Source organism: Uranotaenia lowii, chromosome 2 (genome assembly GCF_029784155.1).
Source record: "Uranotaenia lowii strain MFRU-FL chromosome 2, ASM2978415v1, whole genome shotgun sequence".
NCBI classification, from domain to species: Eukaryota; Metazoa; Arthropoda; class Insecta; order Diptera; family Culicidae; genus Uranotaenia; species Uranotaenia lowii.
Window position 1 is genome coordinate 157,973,431 of NC_073692.1, and position 18,996 is coordinate 157,992,426.

Consider the following 18,996-nt stretch of genomic DNA (forward strand, 5'->3'; position numbering starts at 1 on the left):
AGAAAGCCAAATCATATTTCCAAATTATGAGCTTAGTCCTTGAGAAGGCAATATACAGTGAGCGAAATAAGCACCACAATATGTTTTGCTTGTTAAAATATGAATGATTGAAAGTTACGAAAAATTTCTTCCACAGTTTGTTCTGAAGTGCTTAACGGATAAATCAAGTATAAGTTTACTTTTTTTGGACGTAGCAATTGGCGTTGAGGACAAAAAATGTGAAAAAGGGGTGCGAAATAAGAATAGCACCACTTGAGTTTTTCAACAAAAATAAGATTATTTTCAAAAATTTACTGTGTAAAAGTGAATGATAAAGCTTCTACGAATTTGTAGAATAGGAGTTTTTCAGAATTCCAAAGGTTTTAAAAGGTATTAAAAGGGGGGTTTTAAGAGATGCTCCTCTAGCGTTAAGAAATTTGATATTTGGGCTGTAATTCTTTACCAAACTACTTACTTTCTTTATTAAAATGACGTGAAATGATGAAACAAACATTCAGGATTAAATTTGAATCAGAAAAAAATAGGTTGGAAATCAAAAACTTTGATTTTGTTCAGTAAACCACACTTTTTCCAATTTCAAGTCGTAGATGGCAGTACTATTTTCCAGCTAAAACCAAATTTAGTATCAATATTGATTTTCTAGGTTTATTTAGGCCCATATTCATCATTTTGAGGTATTTTCCAATCACAGTTTTGTGGAAGTTCACGCTGCAGAAAGCTTTTCCGGATTTGCAAAAGAATCACCAGCTTATAAATGTACAACCACCAAAATTCCTGCTCATCTCAACTTTCGATTCAATTTCAAATCATACCAATAATACTGCTAGCGGTCTGGTCCATCAAGCTCCATCGCAAAGTATAACTTTATTCTGATAATCGGTCCTAAAAGTTCACTTTTAGTGACCTTGATGCAATTCTAATTTTTTTGGATTTAGTGATCTTAGAATTTCCAAAGCGTTCACACGGTACATGTATTTATTTCTTGACCAAAATCATCCAGCACTCCCTAATCAATCCCGGATACTCGAAAATGGGCATGAATTTGGTTAAACGGCAAGATAGTGCTTTTTGAATTCAAACTCAGCCTAAAATCTATGTTTCATCATTTTGCATCATACTTATGAATGTTAACGAAGAAATCAAGCAGTTTGATAAAGTTTTATAGCTCAAATTTCAAATTCCTTAACGCTAGAGGAGCTTCTCATAAAACCCCCTTTTAAAACCTTTGAAAACCTTTGGAATTCTTGAAAACTCCTGAAATGTAGTTATATATTCAAATAATTCGTAGAAGCTTTATTATTCACTTTTACACAGTAAATTTTTGAAAATAATCTTGTTTTTGTTGAAAAAATCAAGTGGTGCTATTCTTATTTCGCACCCCTTTTTTACGTTTTTGGTCCTCAACGCCAATTGCTACGTCCAAAAAAAGTAAACTTATAATTAATTTATCTGTTAAGCAATTCAGAACACACTGTGGAAGAAAAAAAATGTGGAAGAAAATTTTCGTTATTTTCAATCATTCATATTTTACCAAGCAAAACACATAGTGGTGCTATTCTTATTTCGCTCACTGTACAAGAATAACACAAGGCACCCAAAATATACAATTTTCCGAGATGCAAAGAACTTAAAAGCTGATTTATACTAATTTGGGGGCGCTGATTTCGAGTATACAAATAGATTTGTTCTAGCACCTCTTGTTTTCGAAATAACTTTGGAAAATGGATAAAAAGTCATTTATTGAATTTGGGCACTTTTCAGGCAAAACTGTAGAACATGACAAAAATTAGAAAATCAAAGGTTTTCATTCAACGATCAACTTTTCCGAAGATTTTGACTAATTTGACTTCTGAGAAAAATGTAATACAAGCTTTATATTTGTTTTTTATTCCCAATTTGGCAAAAAAACGACAATTTTGACGAAACTCTTAAGATATTTTAACTTAAAATGAATCTTAGAAATTTTTTAAACCATAAATCTAATCGCTCTGCACTTTTTAACTAAGTTTTTAAATGAATCAAGATCTTTAATATAAAATACTCGGAGACGGTGTCAGAAATAATTGTACCTTAATCTATAAACATTTCTAAAAATTTTAGAATTTTATATTTCTAAATCTGTTTATCTCTGAGTCTATAATACCTAGACAAAATCTGATTCCATGACTATATGAAGGATAATAAAAAATATTCAAAATAAGTTTTTGTTTTCCATTTATGTTTGTTGGTTCATCAGTTATCAACGATCGCAAAAACTCAAAATCGATCAATTTTGAAATTTTCACACGCCATATCACTACAACAAAAGCTGATAGACAAAATTTGGCAAATGATTCGAATTCAGGACGCCAAAATCTTCCAAAACAATTATTCAATCAAAGGCATCAAAAATGCTGTTGCCTAGTGTAATTTTTACTAAGTACTATGTAAATATTCTACAGAATTTTGACGAGTCACATTGGGTCAATTAATTGTGTAGCCCTTATTTTATTCATATCCTCGATTGTTTTTTTTAACTAACACTTTTATTGATCGGAGTTTATAAACGCCTTAAAGTTAGAAGAAAAATGGACAAAATGCCTTGATATCTTTTTATCTAAGAATTTATTTTAAAAAGACAGACTGACAGAACTGCTTGAGGAATAATAATGATGCCTATGTTTTCCAAGTTTCTCAAATAGTGAATTTGTAAAAGATAAGGTAAACCATCATTTAATGTTTTTCTCGTTTATGGCATCATTGAGAAAAATGTAGATGTAATGCCGTGCGAAAGGAGGGGTGGGGTGGGATGGGGTTGGATTTTCAGGGGTTTAACCCCCCACCCCACTATAGAGTTTGAGGCGACAAAAAGTCAAAAACTGAACTTTATCGGATCGCTTTCTTATTTTTACTAGTTAAGTTTTTCTACTCATTATCTTGGATATAGAACGCACCACAGACATCAGTCTTTGAAAAATTGAAGAAGAAGACGAAATTTTATTTATTTAAAGAAGGATTTAACCACGCAGGGTCATTCTCCCTCTGACTGAATTGAAAAATTGAAAAATTTCTATCATGAAGAAAAAAAAATTAAATCACATGGAATATGGAAATATGGAAAACATTTTTTCTAAAATTAAAAGTACACCATACGAAAGCTCATATCAAATGCTTTCATTTGAACAATTCAAAATTTTTACACACTTTATTGATCTAGGGTAAAAATGAGTAAATAAACTTTTTTTTTAAGTGAGAAACTTTAAAGTCTTGCCAATAGAAGGCCCGCATTTTCCCATACTTTTTTCACTATCAAGATCTAGTTTAAGATCCTTAAAATACAATGAAAGAGATTCCAGGCACTCCAAAGCATCGTTTTTTGAATTATAGTCAAATAAAGCTGAAAATATCATGCAATTGGGTAATTTTTACCCATTAATGAGTAAAAATTCAACAAAGTTGATGTTGGTTTTTTTCTCCTAATTGATTAATCATTTCACACATTTTCTCTTGAGTTTCATGAAATGTCTCGATGATCATTTGTTGATCAATTAGTTCATAACACGGCGTTTAAAAGAAATAAAAAATAGGGCAAAAAATAACACCAAGTATCCTACTTTATAAGTTGTTCATAAACAATTTTTATATGAATTTATTTTAAGTTTGTTAAAAAAGTAATTTTCATACAAAATTTTCAAAAATAACAAAAGAATCCAAAACACCTAGTCATACTTTTTGCCACATCAAGAAAATAATTTCAACCTCAGTTTTATTTTTTATTCTTGTTTTTCTAAATGCTCAACTCCAAATTCAAACGGGTTCTCAAAAATTACACTAGACCACAAAATTTACATTTTTATGAGGTACAAAAAATTTAAACGCTGGTTTCGATTAATTTTGGTGCCCTACAACTTTTGAAAATAGGCAAATATTATTTAAGAAAATTCTGCGCTTTTCTGACAAAACTTAAAAAAAAATGAAATAAAAGTTTCATTTCTTCAAGACCGCAATTAATTTTTACTTCTGCGAAAAAAAACTAGAGATGTTGTCTATTTGGTTTATTTTTCCAATTCTGTAAAATAATAGAATTTCAAAAATTTTTCAGTGAGTTTTTACTTAAACGAATTTAAATTTGTTTTTATAAGCGTTTGGAAGACTTCCACCAATTTTATGAATGGAATAAAAGCTTTTTTTAAACTTTCTTCAATTATGTCAGAAATATTTGTATTTCCAATCTTGAAAAAAAATGAAGAATTTAACCATCAACATCAAAATATTTTTTCGTAATTGAATAAAGCGTAGAAAATAAATTCATAATCAGTTTTGATTTTCATGTAGATTTGTTAGTTCATCAGTTTTATAAACGTTTCACTTATTTTTATTATTTTTAATAATCTTTTTAGAATCGACCATGATTTTAAATTATTCTATGAAAAGTTCGAACAACGATTCTTAATAGCAACTCTTAGAGTTAATTTTAATGTGCAATGCAATGAATGTAAGAATTGGAATATGAAGTTGGATTTCATCACTGACTTTGATCACAGACACTTTTGACTTAAAATTAAATATTTTTATTTTTATTAGATTAAATTTAATCATCATCTAGGAGTTTTCTTTTAAATTTGGAGTTATTTTTCCTTTTCGATAATTCACATTCCGTATCTTGATTAAGTATAATTTTAATCATGGTTCATTTCTGACCTGATCTGAGATTGATTGTAGAATTTGGATTGAATTTGTTCTTAAATCTGGTGTAATATTTTATGTGTTCTATTTCTGTGCCGACGCTTTAAATTCTGGTTCTGTTATAAATTTGAATTCGCATTCGTTTTCTGGTGTTTCAAAAAAATTGACATATTGCTTCTTTTCAAGAATAAGGATTATCATTTTAATATTTTTAATAACTTACCGAAAAACATATTGATTTGTAATTTTGATTTTTATTTATTTTGAATCAAATCATTAAATTTTTTCCAGTTTGTGTGATAGTTGTGAGTCAGAAAATAGTTTAAGAAATCAATATCCTTATTTACTGTACATTTTTGGTATTGTTGTTAATTCTAGCAAAATTTGAATTTTGAAATCTTATTTGATAGGAAGATTGAAGTTTCAATTTTGGATACCTTCTTATTTTAGATAAAAATGTTGAATTCAAACAGATTCAGATTGACTTGAATGGTTGAATTTTGAATTAAAAATTCTGTTGTAACGATTTATTTAAATTACTTTAAACGCCAAAATGTGGTCGTTTTCGTAAAAAAATCAAAATTAAAGTAAAATTGAAATGATATATCACACCTGTGAGGTCTAATTTGAAAATCGTTTGACATTAAACTTAAATTTTATCTTAAATACTTTTTTTAATGAAGGGTTTATTTCAGGACTAATAATTCAAAATAATATATTGAAAAAAAAATTCAAAATCTTGAATCAAAAGTCTCAATTACAGATTTAGATTTTTAACTACGTATACAATCTCATATTTTGAAATCAGAGCTTAGGTACAATATCTGAAATCAGAACTAATATTTTAGTTCTGAACTCTGCTGGATCCATTGGTTTAAAATTCAGTCAAATTCTGAAATAAGAATTGGATCTCAGGTAAGTTTTTGGGATCAAATTTCAGAATCGAAATACAAAAATCCGAACGCATTACTAATAGTTCCTTATTCAGAGTTAGATTTTCAAATAGAGTTTATTATATCAAAATGGATCTAGGATTTCAGATTCTGAATTTTAATTCAGTATCAGTTCGAAACACCGTTACGGAAAAACGTTAATTGAGAAGTAAAATTTCAATCCATAGTTGTGATTAGTAATAAAGTTATAAACTTTTGATTCGCAAATAAGACTTTAAACCATAAACATGAAGGAATGCATTTTTTTCTGTTGAACCGGAATGATTGAATTTTTAATTCTGTTTTAAGGTTTTTTTACTCACCTAAGTTGGATAAAATTTGGTTCTAAAAATTTAAATTTTCTGACCGATAAAATGGAAAACAACAGAAAATTATAAATTTTTCTCAAAAATGTTGGTTCCAAACTAAAATTCTAGAACAAGAAATTGAATAAAAAATCCGAAATCTGATCACAGACATTGTATTTCTTTTTTTTTTTTTTTTTCCTTTTTTATAGGAATTTAACCCATTAAGGTCATTCTTCCTCGCACATTGTATTTCAATGTTTAAATAAAATTTGGAAACACAAAATCCGGAATGATTCTGACCTTAGCTTTCCTGATTTTTCCCGCAAATATCTGAGCAGTGCGAATCTGGGATATTTTCCTCAATATCTGCCAAAATCCAAATTATTCGATTAAAATTTTCATAAAAAAAAAACATTTTTTTTTTACGAAACACATCAGTTAATCATATTTTAAAATCTTAAAAAAAAATCCATCATTTTAATTTAAAAAAAAAATTCTTACAACAAATTTTACTGCAAAATACATGATTATAAAAGCTCATTTTTTTTTTAAATTTTTATTGGCATTTCAGTCAAAAGAAAGCATATACAAAATTTACAAATTTGCTGACGTTTTGGCTTTTGGTGTTGGCTTTCCTCAAGGCATATCTAAATTATCTGAAAATTTAAAAGAAAAGGTTGCAAATTTTGCAAATTTTTTTGATTGATTTCGCATAATAAATTGGAAAAAAATTGACAAAATCTGGGCAATATGACAAGTTTATTCGAATGATACTTAAAGTTTATATTTGGTACTTAATTTCAACAAGGAAAGTTTTTTTAAAAAAAAACTGTAGTAGAATTGTGGACCTGGGTTTAGATTTCGAGGTTTTGGCTTGAGTTTTGAGTCGAGGTTGTTACTATAGAATCATGTTGGTCGTTCATCAAAATTTTATAAGGAATTTGAAATTTTGAGTTCAGAGAAGAACATTGCTTTTGGCATTTTTTTTATCCTCATAGGGGGGTGTGAAATATCATTTTTTGAAGTTATTGATTTAGTTTAATACAATTCTTCAATATCTGTAACAGTTTGTTTACAAAGTGCAGAAGAATTTTTGTGATAGGTCTAGACTAAGAAATTTGTAATCTTTAAAAAAAATGTTAATCGTTACAAATGAACTCGTTGTTTTCCACTTCTTTAGAAATTTAGAAATATTTGTTTTGATAAAAATTTATAATGACGAGCATTGAATTTTTGAATAATACTGAACTTAATGTTATTCGTTATATAACATGTCTATATGTTTCTAATTTGATAAATAATATAAATTTAAAAAAAGTAATTACTTTTTTAAAATTTTGAAAGTTTTATTCATTCACTTTGTTTATATTTTTCCCCGTTTCAAATATTAACTTTTTATAATCCATCTGAAAAAAAAGTGATGAAAAGAAGTTTTTTTTGTTCCTTACAAAACTACATGAAATTGAACCTAACCACGATGTCTCTGATAGAACAAAATAATTTATCGAAACTAAGGATCGGTCATTTTTGCACCAATCTGGAATCTGGGACTTTTCCCTTTCATTTGAGCCAAAATTTGAAACAATCCATCCGAGGATCTTAAACATTTTATTTGTTTGATTTTTTTTAACTTCTTATAATGGTTCTTCCAAAGAAATCATCATATTAGTAACTGTTAAAACCTTGTCTTACCTTTAGCGTTATTCTAACTCCATTTGTCAATAAAATGATCTAATTAATAGTAAAATTTCTCGGCTACTTCTTTGTCCAAGACATCAAAGAAAAGAAATAGTTGTAATGTCACAAACAGGGTGGCCATTATTTCATGTGAAAAATCTGATTAAACTTCTCATCACTGATTGTACCAAGACCAGATATAGTATCCTGACGACTTAGTTATTAAAAGTAGAGTGTTCCAATGTTCAGGATGGTTTATTTACATTTAATATCAATCTCTTTCATAAATTTTATCAGGAAAATCAGAAGTAAAGAGCATTCAAAGGGTATTATTTTGAAAGATATATGGTTTCTGCTTTACTTATTTCATGCTTGGAGCAAAGTAACATCTTGAATATGTGCAAAGCATAAGCAAATGAATGTAGACAAAATAGTTTTAAAAGTCTCTTTTATAAAAAAAATAAAGAATAATTTAAGCTTTACAAGCCACTGGAATAAATTTTGTTAGTTACACGGAGTTATTTTTTGTTTGCATGAAATAAAGAGAAAGACATTTCAAAGAAGATCAAACATGCAAAAATTCACAGACAAATATTTGCAGTGTTTCATAAAGAATGCTACCTGATAAAAACCCGTGTTTTTATTTCATCCAGGAAATTTAAAAAAAACAATTAAATTAAATTAAACAAAATTAAATATTCGCAAAAAAATCTGATTAATTTGTTAAGCCCAGTCAACCAACTAAAAGTGAATTGAGAAAATATTTTCAAAAAATGATATTAAATAAAATCAATCATTGCATTCTATTTTTTCCAAATCTTTTCGTTTTTATCGATGATTATCTGTATGCATAGATGTACAGAGCTCAGAAAACACAAATCATACATCTGGAATGCAAAATTTCATCTCGAACAGGATTCATTTTCAAAGAACTCTCAATCCATCGTCATCCTCATCGAAACGTGGAACAATTTGCACCGAAAATAGATCAGTTCGAAATAAGTTCTCAATCATGCTAATTTATTCATGTTCCACAGCACCGTGGCGCTCATTTGGCACTTCATTCACTCCTGCAAACCATCCATGGCGTTCTCTTAATTCGATCAATGTGCTTTTTGTGTTGTTGTTTTCATCTCGTCACACCCCGCCATGTTCGATGTTTCTCACCCTAAATGTTGCTCCTTCTTCTCGCTTACTGTTTGTCTGTTTGTCTGAATTGGAACTGTCTATGTTTGTGCTGACGATGTTTGTGACCCCCCAAAGTCGCCTTTTGGCCTATTCGATTGCACACCAGCAGCAGCAGCAATAATTAGATTTCGTTAAAGTTCCCCGTGCAGTATCCAACTCCGTGTGTTGTTCCTTGATTTTATTTCTAGACACCCGGCATCAGGAACAGCAGCACCCGGAACATCCGGAGCAGGACCATCCCCCCTCCCGGCTGGAACAGCGACATTCCTCGGGGCATCATCCCCCCGGCGGACGCTTCAAGCTGTATTCCGGTCAGCCCCAGCACCACAAGCTCTGGCGTACGAGGGACGCCGTGACGCTTCTCGGGGCCAACTGGAAAATTGCACAGAAACTAGGTAACCCCATCAGAGTCGCCCAATCGCATCAGTCAAACTTTCATCTTTGGGTTTTGTACCGTCGAAGTCAGCACTGCATACAAGGGTGTGTCGAATTCACTCTGATTTCATGTTTGAAAAGGAACATATCCTGAAAAAATCGTTTTGGTTAAAACCAACGTGTGATTTTCTGTAACAGAATTTTAAAATGAGATTAAAGTACACGGGATTTAATTTGAAGTTTTTTTTTGTTTCAATTATAGTTTTTTGTATAGGAACATGAACAGAATTTTTTTGGAGAGGATGACTTTTTTGTTTTTCGAGGATTTTTTTCCCATTCATGAAGTGCAAATAAAATTTAAATTTTATTTATTTTCTCGCTTAAACTTTGCTGGGGAAGACAAAGTAATTGGAATAAAGAATAAACAAATTATTACGCTGTACCACACCTATGAATAACTTCTGGGAATCTGGGGGCTCACCCTTTAAATGGTAGATTAGGATGTGCAGAACAAACTTTTGTATGAGGCCGACTGAAAAAAATCATGTTTAGAGGTTCCGCAAGCGCGATCTTTGAAAAAAGTCCACTTTCAAAAGATTTGATTTTAAATAAATTCTGGGTAGAAAAATGTTCGTATAATTTATACACTTTTTATTTTTTTTAATTTTGTTTGAGTTAAATACTACACTATAAAAATGAACCAAATTTGTATGCAGGCTATTTCCAAGAAAAAAAATTTTTTTGGTTCGAAATTTTTGGATTCAACTGAGCAAAATGTGTACCAAGCGTAAAATATTTTTGATACCAATGCCATCAAAAGATGCAGATTTTTGTGCACTTAAACTTTGCTGAACAAAATATGTTGTTTGTGTCATTGTGTTTTATCCTTAACAAAAACCAAAATTTAGGATATTTTTTATTCAATTTATCAAATTTGTCTCAATAAATAACTACTTTAAAATCAAAATACTTGAAAAAAAGACTTAGATGGTTTAAGGGAGTCATCAGAAGGCCATTTTTTTTTTTTTTTTTTTTTTTTTTGATTAATTTATTTCTTAGTATGTATAATAAAATCACATTTGTTGGTCAATCTTCTAGCTCTAAATGGAAACTCAAACTTTGACTATCAATTCTATCATCACATTGATCTATGAAACTGACATAATTGCTAAGATATTTCAATATGTTTGTTTTCTTCTGTTTATTCATATTTGGCAACACTGGTTGTAGGAGCTCCTGGAATGTCCAAAGTTTTCTGAAGTTAATGACTTCATTCAGTTTTTGCTGTAGAACGTTGAAGGCGTCATTCAATCTGCTGCATTCGCTATATTTGTGGCATAGTGATTCAACCTGCGCCCCACAGTGTGTACAGCTCTCATCGTCAGCTCTTCGGAGAACAAACAGCAGTTTTCGGCATTCGGATTTTTCGTTGGCCAGGATGTAGAGTTTGGCTCTCTGTTTGTAAGAGAGTTTTCGGCAAGCAATATTTCTCCATATCTTACTCCACTCAATAGTGGGGTTGTTTCGCTCAACTTTCGGTTGGTCTGTTAGAGACAAAAGGTGGTCGTAGATAAGTCTGGCCGAAGAGTTTTGTTGTATGTTTCTTGGAAGATCCTGCATGGCTTGAGATACTATGGCTACATCAGGAAGGCTGGTCGGAATCGGTCGGATACGGTCAACTAACAATGATTTATAAAATGGCATGCTGTCGAGTTCTAGGATGTGTCTGTTGACCAGTAACGATTTTGCTTTCATCATTGGTAGGTGGAAATTAAGGCCTCCTTTTTCTACTGGTCGTGCCAGTTGCTGAATTGGGACACGAGCAGAGTATCCGCGCCATAAGAAGCTACCACTAGTAGCTGTAACTTTTGCCATATGATATGAGTTCGGGGGAACGATTGACGATAAGAACCATATTTTCGAGTTAATGTACGTGTTGAGAAGATATACTTTTTGGTGCAGTGTAAGCAGTCTCATAGAGTGGAGCCATAGATGTTGAGCAACTTTAGAAACTACTGTATCCCAATTTTTGCGGATCATAACTCGTATCGAGTTCGCGAAATACACCCCTAATATTTTTATGGTATCGGTCGTGTACAACCAAGAAACGTTAATTGGGTCATTGTTTATGTAGCCTACGTCAATAGCGACAGTTTTTGCTAGGTTAAGTTTGGCACCTGATACAGGCCCAAAATTGTTGAACAGCTCATTGATCCTCTCGATTTGCTCTCGTGTTTTAACCAGAATACTGATATCATCAGCATACGCCACTACAAGGTCTTGATCGCAGACTTTCTCAATCCTTTGAAGGAGAGGGTGTAGGTATATGACGAAAAGGTGCATCGACAGTGGATCTCCCTGACGAACGGATCTGCCGATGCGGAAGGGTGTTGATAATCTCCCGTTGACGAGAAGACGAGACGAAGACATCTCGAAAATACGAGATACAAGGTCTACAAAATCACGATTAAAACCGAGCGAGCACATGGTGTTGTGTAGATATTGGTGTGATACCCGATCAAATGCTGATTCTAGGTCAAACGATATTAGTTTTCCTCTCTCTTTATTTTCGATAAGATAGGAAATGCGATCTTTAAGAGACAGCGTTGCTTGAAAGATATTTCGACCGAAATTCGAGCATTTTTGGCTACTCGTGAGAATGTCATTTTGTTTTATTATTTTCTCTAATCGGAGTTTGAGTATACGGGCGAAAATTTTGTAGTCGTTGTTAAGTAAAGAAATTGGTCGGTAGGAGTGAGCTGTATCATCGCTGTTCTTTTTTTTTACTAAAACTATCACACCATCCAAAAATTCTGATGGAAATGCTCCGGTAAGTGCTTCGTTTAGTATCAAGTTAAGCTCCCGATGAAGAATATCGAATGCCCGAAGATAGAATTCTCTAGGTATCCCATCTGGGCCTGGAGATTTCTTTGGCGCGGATGTCTTAAGTGCCTCCCTGATTTCGACGGTGTTTATTTTGTGGGTACTTACTAGATTTGCCTCGTTGTTTTCCGGAATTACTCGTTCGCAGTTGAAAGTGTTGTGTTGGCCATGGGGTTGGTTTCCGTCATACAGCGTCTTGTAGTAGTCCAGCAGGTGATCATGAATTTGCCCAGGTTCCTCGATAACACCGCCCGTTTCGTTGCGTACCTTGGATATGATGGTTTTTTTTCTACGTCGCTCTCCCAGGTGAAAAGTTGAAAATGGTTCGCCGAGTTCGTGTGTCTCATTGGTTCTTATGAACATCCCAGAAAACTGCCGTTGATGAGTGAGCATTTGTGCTTTAATTTTGTTTATTGTAGCTATCATAGTGGGGTCATGGTAAAATGAATCATACGCTTGTTGAAGGAGGGCGTACAAACATTGTTGTTCTTGATAAAACATCCTGGAGGCGAGTTTCGATTTCCATAGGAAGAAGTTTTTAATTTTAGATTTTGCGTAGAAAATCCACCAAGATAGCCAGGAGTCATAATTGCGGCGTTGACGAGTCCAAAATTGCCATTGGACTTGTAGCTCCATCATGTTTTCGTTCGTTAGAAGGTGTGGGCGGAGAGACCAATACCCCCGTCCATGGGCTGTGCCAATAGAAGGAAGACATAGACGTGCCGTAACGGCTTTGTGGTCGAAAAAACAACACACATGCGTTTGTGTTGCGCGCAGGTGCTGTCGAAGTCCAAGACTAGTGTAGATGCGGTCCAGCCTTGCTGAAGAGTTGTGAGAGACGTACGTGTGGCCCGCTTCGTTTGAGCGTAGTTGTACCCAGAGATCTTGTAGTTGTAGTTGTTGTATAATGGTTTGAAGAGCTGGGCTGGTATTTATACCTGTGGCATCACATGGACGTATTACGCTGTTAAAATCTCCTGCGAGGATGGTGTGCTCGGTACGGTGCCGAAGATAATATGGAATCGTGTAGTTGAAGAAACGTTCCCTCTCAGCTCGATGGACTGAACCAGAGGGAGCGTATACGTTGCACAGAGTTGTTTTGTTCACGCGTGCATAGATGAGTCGGCTATCAAGACTTCTCTCCACATGAGAGAATCGGATGTGATCTTTAAGGGCAATGGCAGTTCCCCTTCGTGTGTGATCGACGTTACATAGCACAGTGTATCCTGGTAGTGATAGTTCCGTGTTTTCCACTTCTTGCAAGAAGATGATATCCAGATCCATGACATGAGCGAAGGTTCGAAGGGCATTGATTTTAGTGGTACTTGTGATCGTGTTGATATTTAGCGTTGCGATGTTATAGCTGACAAGATCCATGTTGGTAGTTACTCCACATCAATAGTTCCGTCAGCCCCGCTGGGAGTATCGTGTCGTGTTTTTTTCGTTTGAGGTCTACGGGTGCGTGAGCTGCTGGACGAGGTAGTTGAATCGTCTGTTTCGCTGCCATCGGGGTGTTTACGATTTGCTGGAACGGTTGAAGTGGTCAGTTCTGCTGGAGGAAGAGTTGGTGGGAGCATTTGGGTTTTGTGTTGCGTTTCAGTTGTGAAACTCGAAACGGTCGGCGCAGTGTTGGTCGATTCTTTACGAACGTTTGGTTTTCCTTGTGGGGGCATGGAGCTGAGTCCAGGTGCTGGATTTTGTGGAGCTGTTTGCGTGGTGGTCAGTGCTTTTGAAGGCAACAGTGTTGGTTTTAGTGTTTGTGGGACAGCTTTTGGTGGCTGACTTGTTAGTACATTGGCATACGATGGTTTGTTCATATCGATGGCCAATCTTTGTACTAACAGTTTTTTGTTTTGTACACAGGGAATTCCGTTGTGTACAAATTCATCGCAGTATTTGCAGGTTTGTCTTTGGTGTTTGTAGCTTACGGCAGCCTGTTTGGCGTTGATGGTTACGATCGAAGGGATGTTGGTATTTACGATCACTCTGGCAATTCGTATGCCAGTCGAGGTGCCCCCGAACGGAAACTTTTCGTCCCACAGTAGGTCTCTAACAGAGAGAACTTCGCCATACGACGACAAGAAGTCAGCGACCTGCTCGTTAGAAACGTCTTCGGAGAGATCGAAGATTCGCACCTCTACAGCTCCGTCTTCCATGACGATCAGGACCCGGCAACTTTACACGATTTATCTATGTATCGTGTGACCAACATCTTTTAAATAAGTGGTCGTGAATCTCGTTTTTAAGCTTTTTTTCCTCAGATTTAAGCTTTTTTTGCCTTGAGAGTATAGGAGATGAAAGCTCAAATCTGAAGAAAAAAGCTTAAATCTGTCAAAAAAGGAGAAATCTGAGGGGAAATCTGAGAGATGTGCTCCATACGGTTTGAATAGCGTTGCCGCCGCCTGATGACGATGCGGAGCTTTTGAGGCTTGCCATCCACGATGCACTCATGTTTGTTGTCGTGCTGCTCTACAACACGTTCAGCTGTTTCGAGGTCAGTGACCTTAATAAACACGCAAGCTAGGCGCTTGCTCGGTTGGATCATCAACACATTTTCGCGGGTAATTTCGAGTTGATTTTTAATGAACTTATGGATTTCGTCATAAGACGGCGGTTTCGGAAGGTTCGCAAGATCAATGCGAAAGGTATTCTCACGACGCCCCATTTTGAAATGAGGACTTCGCGGTGAAAGAAATTTGTAAAGAAACTATGCACGTGATAGACTTCCGGAGCTAGATCAAAAACACGACCTTATCGCTCGGAAGACGAGCGCAAACTGATATGGCAAATCGGACAACAGGAAGGGATTCTGAGACATAGTGTTCTAAAGAAGCATAAAAAACTGGTTTTTCATCATACATTTTTTTCTTCACCAATCGATTGCTTGATTAAGTAAATTTTATTAAAATTTCAATTGAGACTAACATTTCACCTGAAGAGTGCAACTCGATTGGATTTAAAACAAAAAAGTTATGGCTGTTCAAAGATTGTATTTTTGTGGCAAATTGTCCTATGAAACGCAATGAGTAAAATGTACTCATTGTGTGTTAAACGAATTTGCGGACTCCCTGGTTCACGAAATATTTGTCTCCACTGAAGACGGCGAAGAGATGTGCGCTTAGCAATCACCATAAGCTCAAATCCACAAACCTCAAGTCCAACAAAATAATCGTCATGGAAGCATGTCAAAGGTCAGCGAAATGAACCTGGTATTCCAACTCGAATGTTTCTGGATGGCAACACTGCGAACTCTGATAACGGAATCTCTCTTTGCTCAAAATTTCTCGGGAACCTTTGCTACTGCTTCAACATCCCCAAAACATGTGGAGAGCGCTGTCAGGAATGTTTCGCCATTCGGCTTCTACATAAGCACGATTACAGTAGAGAATGCGGTCACAAACCAAAGCAGCAGCAAAGCACAAAAACTCCCTCTTTGTAGGCCCGGAAGGTATACCATCTACCTTTCTAAAACGATTTACTGACTCAGGTGAGACTCATCTCTCAAGATTCTCTTTACAGAGTTAGCTACCCTTCACTGTGGAAGGAAGCTTACTTGTTTCTGGGCCATAAAAAAGAGGGATCGGAGAGATATCAACAACTTTAGAGGAATCTCAGTTTTATGTGAAATTTCCAAACTATTCGAGTTAGTCGTCATGGATCCGACATCCTCATACTGTAAGCGAAATGTTTCAATCGATCTGCATGGATTTATGCCCGAACGCTCCACGACAACTAACCTGTTGACCTACACCTCTTATGTGCACGAAAGTTTTGCTGCTAAATCTTAAACCAACGACATCTATACTGATTTGTCAGCAGCATTCTGTGGACCTTTACTTTGTTACCTAGTGGATCGATTTCCCTTTATTTTTTAAGTTGCGAATTTACCGCAAGCACTTATGCGCCAACCACTAATGCGGATGTGCTAGCGGACCAGTTAATTTGCCCGAACTCTTACCCCAGGGGGGGCTGTTTTTATTTTCGAGCTCTAAAAAGGGAAGAAGCGAATTGGCAATATCGTTGGGAATCAAGATCGGCTCTTTGAAAATTCGTGTAAGCGCATCTCAATCCCAAAGACTTCAAGAATGTCCAAAAAGTAAAATGATTTACCAACCTGTTGCCAAGTTCCGTCCTCCGGGTGTCCACACATAGGTCGTCGTAGTAGCCTCCACTGGATCCACGACTAGTTGGTTTCCTGCGTGCTATTCCACTTCTCACTTTCCAAACTTCCGTGATCTATTTTCTTGATCTTTTCGCGCTCAACATACGACAACCAAATTCAAGTTAGTTGATCAATTGCTACGACCGACTATTCACGACTGGCTTCTCGCAAGGTTCAAGGAATAGAGTCTTCCTTGTTTTCAGGAAAACTTCCCCAACCGCTTCCCCTAGGAGGTTTTCCTAAAACCGTCCGCATAGACAATGCAAAAATAACACGAGAGTAATTTCAGCATTCTTTGGGGAACGCAGCCGGCCATACGTTAGTTAGCCATTTCACTTTAAGGACGCGCTCTCTATCTTAGGTCAAGAAGCGCCGCTTACACTGAGTTTCCAAGAATCTCAAAGAGTTTTACTTATATTACTAACGATATTGCCAATAAACTTCGGGGGCATATTTTGCCGCGCAACAACTTGACTGGTTCCTCAGTTTCTTAACTGGACGTAAATTGACAGTTGGCACAAAGACTCTTTCTCCAGCCAGTTTTCTGCCTCCTCCGGTGTGCCCCAAGGTAGGCACCTTGGACCTATTATCTTATTGATCTACCCAAGTAACATTTGAAGTTTTATAGGAGGTTATTAGATTAGAAGTTTTTGATTTATAAGAGGCTTAAGGAGTGTAGTAAAACAATCAGTGTTACTTGAGTATTTTAACGATGTGCTCTCGCGCTTCGCGACTTTGTTATGCTGATGATCTTAAACTGTTCTACACCATAAACGCCCGGGACGTCATTGATTTCCTGCAAAACCAGTTAAATCTTTTTGCACAGTGCAGTGGTGCGACATCAAATGCCTGCCTCAGAATAGCAGTAAATGTCCCTTATCAGTTTCTCACGAAGATGGCAGCCTTTCTTCGCGGATAACTTCATAGTAGATGTGTCCATTGCGCGGGTGGACCACATCAATTATCAAGATGTAATGCTAGACCGTAAGCTGGAGTTCAAAACACAAACGCCGTTGATAAAGCAGATTTGTATTTCGATCGGCCAAGGACTTCAAGGACGTGTACTGCCTAAAGAGCCTGTATTGTAGCATAAATAGTTCGATCCATCCTGAAATACGCATAAGCTACACATATCTGCTGTTCCTACTAAAAGAACGGTACCGAGAGGCTCGAAGCTATCTAGCGGCGCTTTTTGCATTTATGCCCTCAGACACCTAAACTGGCAAGCTCCGTTTCACCTGCCAAGCTACGAACATCAATGTCATCTCATAGACATGGATGCTCTTTAAGCCCGAAGAAATGCAACAAGAGCCTCTTTCGTCGCTGATCCTCTGACCTCGCGATTCGATTGTCCTGTGCTACTGGCTCTGACCTCGCGATTCGATTGTCCTGTGCTACTGGAAGCTATCCGCTCAACTGCTTTTCCGAGCACTTCGACTTTGACTTTTCGGAGAAAAATTATAAGTACACTGAGAAATCTTTAGTCAGATGTAAATTTTGTGTATTTTTTAATTTTTAATTCAAGTCATCTTTTGGGCGTATACTTGGTCTGTTGATTGAATAAACAAGTAAACAAACAGATCAGATTTTATCATTGAAATAATCTAACCACTCAGCGGAAAAGGCCATAAAACGTTCAGAAATATTGACATAAGGAGAACGTATATTACATTAGAGTCTTGAAATGTGTTGCGTGGCAACTAATGCTTCCGAAGCATATTGGCAATATCGTTAGTAATTTTAGTGAAACTCTTTGAAGATCTAGATTTACTCAGTGTAAGCGACGCTTCTTGACCTAAGATCGAGAGGGCGTCCTTGAAGCGCAATGGCTAACTAGGGGATGGTCGACTACGACCACCAAAAAAATGCTTAAACTACTCGCGCGTCTTTTTTGCATTGTCTGGGCATTGGGTTTGAGGAAAACCTCAGAAGAAGGGCGGTGGAAAAAATTTTCCTGAAAGCTGGCAAGACATGAGCCAGCTCTCTATCCCTGGAACCTTTTTATGAGTCGGATGTTGCTAAAGAGTCGTAGCTATTTAGAGTTTTAACGGAAGTAGAAAATCGCCGTGGTTTGGAATTGTCGCCGTAGTACATTACGAGTTGAAAATCGATAGCCTTCGTAATAGTATCGAAAGTCGACGGAAGTGTCGTGATTCAAAACTAATCCCTGTCTGACTGAAGAGGCAATCCGACGGCCTATGTTTGGACACCCGGAAGACGTAGTTGGCAATTCGTTGGTAAGTCGTTGTACTTTATTGAATCTTTTGAGATCTTTGGGATTGAAATGCGCTTGCATTGATTTTCAAAGATCCGACCTATATTCCCAACGATATTGCCAGTTTGCTTCTTCCCTCTGTAGGGCGCGAAAACAAATTATCCCCCCTGGAGTAAGAGTCCGGGCAAAGTATCTTGGCTGCTAGCACATCTGCCTTCGCAGATGGCGCAAAAGTGCTAGTAGTAATATTCGCGACTATTGAGATTAAATAGGTAAAATATCCACTACGTAAAAAATGTTCAGGTAAACTGGTTTATTTAGTTACGCTTACTAGAGGATTGGTTTTTCAAAGTATTTTTTTTTTAATTTTAGCTTGACCGGCACTTATTTTGTACAGTTTCAAGCTCTGCGTCCTTTGATTTTTAACAATATTTGACATAAGTCAAACAAGGGTTTTTTGTTCTAAGATTTACTTTTGAAATTCTGTTTTTTAAACCACAATCATCAAAGGTTTCACCAACCTTTTTAATTCGAAAATCGAAATTTACAAGCTTTCGATGTTTGAAAAAGTCATATCTTTTTATCTGGACT

At 35.6% G+C, this 18,996-nt stretch overlaps 2 protein-coding genes across 13 annotated transcripts in view; one reads left to right on the forward strand and one right to left on the reverse strand.

Annotated features, from left to right (window-relative positions):
• The window catches only part of LOC129749980 (dual 3',5'-cyclic-AMP and -GMP phosphodiesterase 11), a 427,967-nt gene that overhangs the window by 248,233 nt on the left and 160,738 nt on the right, over positions 1–18,996 (forward strand). For 5 of the 12 annotated variants that reach the window (XM_055745148.1, XM_055745149.1, XM_055745152.1 and 2 more), the window contains one exon: positions 8,959–9,165. The exons of the other annotated variants lie outside the window; for them this stretch is intronic. The gene's annotated coding sequence lies outside the window, so the exon portion shown is untranslated. The remainder of the gene's footprint in view (positions 1–8,958; positions 9,166–18,996) is intronic. 12 annotated transcript variants of the gene reach the window in all.
• LOC129742000 (uncharacterized) lies at positions 12,679–13,405 on the reverse strand. Its single transcript, XM_055733844.1, has 2 exons — positions 12,785–13,405; positions 12,679–12,720 (listed from the first exon to the last, which is right to left on the reverse strand). Exons 1-2 carry the CDS (start codon positions 13,403–13,405, stop codon positions 12,679–12,681), a joined length of 663 nt encoding a protein of 220 aa, XP_055589819.1.